Below are 5,723 nucleotides of genomic sequence, written 5' to 3'. Positions count from 1 at the left end.
TTATGTCACTTGATAAATGTAATAATGAATAAAAATAAGTAAATAATAAAACACAAATAAAAATTTTATGATGTCAATCAAGTGTGTGTGTGGTGGTGGTGGGGGGGTCATATCTAATTGACTCACAGTAGTACTTAACTGCATATGGATACAAAACTACAAAAATAATTTCGTCTTTTAGGCCCCACCCACTCTTACCCTTCTTCCTTAATGGTTGGTGTGCAAGAACAAAACAACACAAAAAGTCAATAAAAGACAAAGGAAAGGCATTGAAATAAAACCTAATGACTGGGATCAGTGATTCAGAAAGCTGTCATGTGCTCAACTTTGAGAACCAATTTGCTCTTGCTTGTTTTGCTGTCTTGCTACTTTTCCTCGGTCATATCCTCTTCACAGTTTTCTCTCTCATGTCAGTTACAGGGACAGTTTGATCTAAATGGGATGTACAAGGCTGGTGATGTGGTTCTAGGGGGACTGTTTCAAATCCACTTCTTTTCAAGTGTTGCTATTCAGTCTTTTACTTCAAAACCACAACAGCCTACTTGTAATGGGTAAGTATGGCTGGGGGAAAAAAGGGAAATGGAAATCAGTGCAAAGGAAATATGAGATTGTAATTTATAGTAACTGTACTTTCTGATTTGTTATTATTCAAGATAAATACATGTATCTTGTATGGTGCATCTATATTATTTGTCATGAAAATATCTTGTTAATTGTTATTCAGTTTCCTTAATTGTTTATAATGTTTTTTAATGATAAGTAATTTTGCCACATGTTGCAGTAAAGTATCTTATCTGAAAATCTATCTTGATGAAAATGTATTTTTCAGTTAAATTTTTCTTTTCTTAGTGTTTATGCCCTAGGATTTAAGCTCGCACAAACCATGGCCTTTGCTATTGATGAGATCAACAGAAACTCAAACCTGCTACCTAATGTGACTCTGGGATACACTCTGTATGATAACTGCCTTGAACTTGGAATTGGATTTCGTGCAGCATTGTCATTGGCCAGTGGTCAAGAAAAGAAAATTATATTAAATAGTACATGTGTTGGAAATCCTCCTGTCATAGGGATTGTGGGTGATTCATCTTCTACAAATTCTATTGCCATCTCCAACGTCTTAGGTTTGTACAGAGTACCTATGGTAAGTTTTCTGTTTGACCATGTAACAGTTTTCTTGGATTATTTTAATTTAATTGCAAATTTAAAGACACTTGAAGTAACATGACAAAGTTAAGACATCTGTACATCAATATTGGTACAATCTGTAGTCTGTATCTTTCAGGTGAGTTATTTTTCCACATGTTCCTGCCTGAGTAACCATCAAAAATACCCATCATTCTTTAGGACAATCCCAAGTGATGCTTTCCAGGTGAAAATCTGTCAACAATTGTTTTTGTTGTCAACAAAGACTTTTTGGTTAAAGGAATTGCCTACTTTGCAACAATATGCATACAATGATACTAAAATGCTTTTTCAGTTCCAGTTTTACTTTGTTATGAACAAAGCTAATTTGCTACCATAAAGGTGTAATAATCATGTGGAAAATTGTTCTTGTCTCTGCACTTACACTTAGGTACGTGCTATGATTAAGATTTTGAAGCATTTCAGTTGGACTTGGGTAGGTCTGCTTGTCAGTGACGATGATTATGGACTTCACGCAGCAAGATCCTTTCAATCTGAGCTGAGTCTGTTAAGTGAAAGTTGCCTGGCCTACACTGAGGTTTTGCCCTGGGACAAAGACACAGAAGAACTCAGGAGGATTGTTGATGTGATGAAAAAATCCACAGCTCGAGTTGTCATTGTCTTTGAACATTACAGTCGCATGATAAACCTTATGGAAGAGGTTTGGCTTTAAAACAATCCATTTATTATTAATTACAAAGGTCTGAATCATGGTATTGTGTAAAACATTTATTAGATCATTATTTGAATGATTACAGAAAACTGTTCATGCAGAATTTATTTAAAAGATGAATTATAGTTTAAATAGCATGATAATGTCACTAAACAAGTTGTAGTTACAATATCTTTTCATAGAATATGGTGTAATCTAATTCACAGGTAGTGAGGCAAAATCTAACTGGCCTACAATGGATGGCCAGTGAAGCCTGGACAGCAGCTGCTGTGCTCCAAACACCTCAGCTTATGCCATACCTGCGTGGTACACTGGGTATTGCTATTCGTCGAGGCGAGATACCAGGACTCAGGGAATTCTTGTTACAAATACGTCCTGACTTACATCACAATAACAGCTATGGAAATAGTATGGTGAGAGTTAAAGTTTTTAATGTAGTAGTTGGAACAATTTCCATCATTTGTAAAAAACAATAAAAAATTATTTCAGGTGAACCAGTTTTGGGAATTCGCATTTCAGTGTAGATTTGCACCAGCTCCAGCAGGCTGGCTGGAAGGTGGAGGTGCATTATGCACTGGACAGGAAGATCTAGAAAATGTGGACAATGAATTCTTGGATGTTTCTAACCTGCGGCCTGAGTATAATGTGTACAAAGCTGTTTATGCACTGGCATATTCCCTTGATGACATACTGGGGTGCAAACCAGGAAGAGGGCCTTTCAGTGGGAACAGCTGTGCCACTTTGCGGTCACTGGAGCCATGGCAGGTCTGATATAATTTTACATTCTGTTTATAAATTCTTTGCTTTACAATTACTTTCAGGATAGAGTTTACCATGTAAAGCTAAATACAATGTCATAATATTAACTATTAAAAAGCTGGTGTGAGCTAAATGGATTTTCCATACTCCCAGTTTTGGAGTTGTGGAGTGACACTTAATCCAGTGACACTGGAAAGGTGCATGGTGTGTGTGATTAAGACGCTCTGTATTGACCTTTTCCCCCTCCTATCCATGGATCCCTGGATATCCCAACCCCCACAGTTTGGATATATTTTACCTGGTGATTGTAAATACATTTTTGACTTTTCATTTGAAGAACTTCGGGTCTGAGTCAATTGAGTTAGTTTGGTATGCTGACACCCATTAAAATTAGCAGTTAATATATTTAGATCAGAAGCTATTTAATATAGACTTCTTTATTTAATGACGGGTGGGGGTGGGGGCGGGGCATGGTATGTGGCGCCGCTGCCGGGAGGCTGACATACCGGAGCTGCATCAGCTCATCACGGCTCCTCTGCATTTAAGTCTGTACAGGGTCCTGACTGAAGTTATTGTCGTCGTGGCAGCTGGCAGCTGGAAAAGCTGCAGCTGAGTATTGTAAAAACAGCAACTGGAAATAAAAGTGTGACAATGTGGTCGGGTCAACCATGCATCGTTTACAGTGGTATCAAAACCCAGTATTGGGGCATGGTGGAACCGCGACCAGGCCAGCCAGGTTGTGGTGGCCAAGCTCCCGGCTACGCCGAGGTACCAGGTAGCGGTGTTTCACCGGCAGTTGAAACAGCTGCAGGATAGATCCCACTGCCGTATGCAGTTGATAGATAGTCTGGCAGCTCAGATCGGGTCTTGGCCACTACCACCGCTGCCCTTACTGACGTCCCTCGACTGCATGTGAGTGGCTGCTGTCCGATCTGTTCTGGCACCATGCTGGTCCCCAGGGTGAGACCCGGCAAGACACAGCCTACCTCTGCACCTGTACCCACTGCTTTGGTGTGAGCGGCTAGTGCCCGGCAGATGTCTTTACTCATTCCTGTTCCCCGGAGGAGGGCAGCTGAGCAACCTCCAATTTTACCGCCTGCTCACTTACCTGCTCAACCCGACCCGGTGGACAGCGCTGGGGAGGACCTGCTCTGCTGGAGCTGTAGGTCGCCATGCCGTCCGGTCCAGCGGTGTCCGCGTCCTCTTCGCTGGAGGTCAGGGCACATGCTGGTCCTGCCTCGTCTGGTCCTGTGCGCTGGCCACCTGTCAAGCCACCTGTGAGCTGCCAGTCTGGTCCACGCCCCACAGTGAGCCCACGGATTCAAACATCCATGTCGCTGGGGTGGGGGCTGGGGATTCCACCGGTTGTGGTTGATTTTCTCACCTACTCATGCAAAAGTGTGTGTGGGAGGAGGAGTCAGCTGGATGGCTCCCCAGCCTCAGTCAGGCCATAGGGGTATGTGGTGGGGCATGATTTGTGGTGCCACTTTAGGGAGGCTGACACACCAGAGCTGCAGCAGCTCATCACACCTCCATTGCATTTAAGTCTGTACTGGGTTCTGACTGAAGTTGTTGTCATTGTTGTGTATGTGAGGCTGGCAGCTGGAAAGCTACAGCTGAGTATTGTAAAAACAGCAAAAGTAATTTACTTGTTATGCATCCCTTTTTAACAGCTGGTTTATTACTTAAGAAGGGTGAACTTCACCACTCCGTTTGGCGATCAAGTGTCATTTGATGAGAATGGTGATGCATTGCCAATTTATGATGTGATGAACTGGTTGTGGCTCCCTGATGGAAGCACTAAAGTTCAAAATGTGGGTGAGGTTAAAAGGTCAACTTTCAAAGGTGAAGAACTCATACTTGTTGAAGACAAAATCTTCTGGAACTTTGAATCCAAGAAGGTTAGATATGTTTTTTTAGATTTAACTTTTGCCACATCTAGTATATATCGATGTAAAGGCTAATATTTAATTTCATCCTATAGCCACCTCGATCAGTATGTAGTGAGAGTTGTCCTCCTGGTACCCACATGGTGAGAGAGAAGGGGAAACCCCAATGCTGTTTTGACTGCATCCCTTGTTCTGAAGGGAAAATTACTAATAAGAGCAGTATGTATTTTTCTTTTTGCATGACATATTCAATTTCATTTTTATGAAAAATAATATGCATTTCACCAATGTTCCCTTTTGTATCAGACTCCTTGGAGTGCAGCAGTTGTCCAGAGGATTTTTGGTCAAACCCCCAGCGTGACCACTGTGTTCCTAAGAAGACAGAGTTCCTCTCCTATCTTGACCCTCTGGGTATTTGTTTGACAACAACTTCCTTACTGGGAACATTTATATGTGCTGTTGTTCTGGGGATCTTTATCTACCATCGCACAACACCCATAGTGCGTGCCAACAATTCAGAACTTAGTTTCCAGCTATTACTGTCACTTAAGTTATGTTTCCTTTGTTCATTGCTGTTTATTGGACGACCCAGGCTGTGGACATGCCAACTCAGGCATGCAGCATTTGGGATCAGCTTCGTGCTGTGTGTCTCATGCATCCTGGTAAAAACCATGGTTGTTCTGGCTGTGTTCAAAGCCTCCAAGCCAGGAGGGGCAGCCAGTCTGAAGTGGTTTGGTGCTATGCAGCAGAGAGGAACAGTTCTAGTTCTTACATCTATTCAGGCAGCCATCTGCACTGCCTGGCTTGTCTCTTCCTCTCCAACTCCACATAAAAACACCCAATACCACAATGACAAGATAGTGTATGAGTGTGCCGTTGGGTCCACTGTTGGTTTTGCAGTGTTATTGGGTTATATTGGCATGCTGGCTTTCCTCAGTTGTCTAATTGCATTCCTGGTGAGGAATCTCCCTGATAGTTTTAATGAGGCCAAGCTCATCACATTCAGCATGCTGATCTTCTGTGCTGTGTGGGTGGCCTTTGTTCCTGCTTATATCAGCTCACCAGGAAATCTTGCAGATGCAGTGGAGGTATTTGCTATCCTGGCCTCAAGTTTTGGACTTTTGATCACACTGTTTGGACCCAAATGTTACATAATCCTGTTGAGACCGGAGATGAACACAAAGAAAGCTGTTATGGCCCGTGGCATTGGGTCATAA

At 42.3% G+C, this 5,723-nt stretch overlaps 1 protein-coding gene across 1 annotated transcript; it reads left to right on the top strand.

The window, feature by feature from the left end:
* The first annotated feature begins 315 nt into the window (after positions 1–315).
* Positions 316–5,723, top strand: LOC120432736 (extracellular calcium-sensing receptor-like). Its single transcript, XM_039622348.1, has 9 exons — positions 316–551; positions 850–1,144; positions 1,286–1,372; positions 1,577–1,846; positions 2,065–2,271; positions 2,348–2,623; positions 4,291–4,518; positions 4,602–4,725; positions 4,813–5,723. The coding sequence occupies exons 1-9, from the start codon at positions 316–318 to the stop codon at positions 5,721–5,723; spliced, it is 2,634 nt and encodes an 877-aa protein (XP_039478282.1).

This window comes from Oreochromis aureus, linkage group 14 (assembly GCF_013358895.1).
Source record: "Oreochromis aureus strain Israel breed Guangdong linkage group 14, ZZ_aureus, whole genome shotgun sequence".
In the NCBI taxonomy this organism is placed as follows: Eukaryota; Metazoa; Chordata; class Actinopteri; order Cichliformes; family Cichlidae; genus Oreochromis; species Oreochromis aureus.
The sequence above is the reverse complement of the archived record's forward strand: the minus strand, read 5'-3'. Positions and strand labels throughout refer to the sequence as shown.

What these genes read in the sequence shown, in the direction of transcription:
- LOC120432736 (XM_039622348.1), top strand. Translation starts at nt 316, where the DNA reads ATGTGCTCAACTTTGAGAACCAATTTGCTCTTGCTTGTTTTGCTGTCT. An exon ending in GTTTGTACAGAGTACCTATG is followed by an intron (nt 1,145 to 1,285) that starts GTAAGTTTTCTG and finishes TGTATCTTTCAG; the next exon opens with GTGAGTTATTTTTCCACATG. An exon ending in TCCCAAGTGATGCTTTCCAG is followed by an intron (nt 1,373 to 1,576) that starts GTGAAAATCTGT and finishes ACTTACACTTAG; the next exon opens with GTACGTGCTATGATTAAGAT.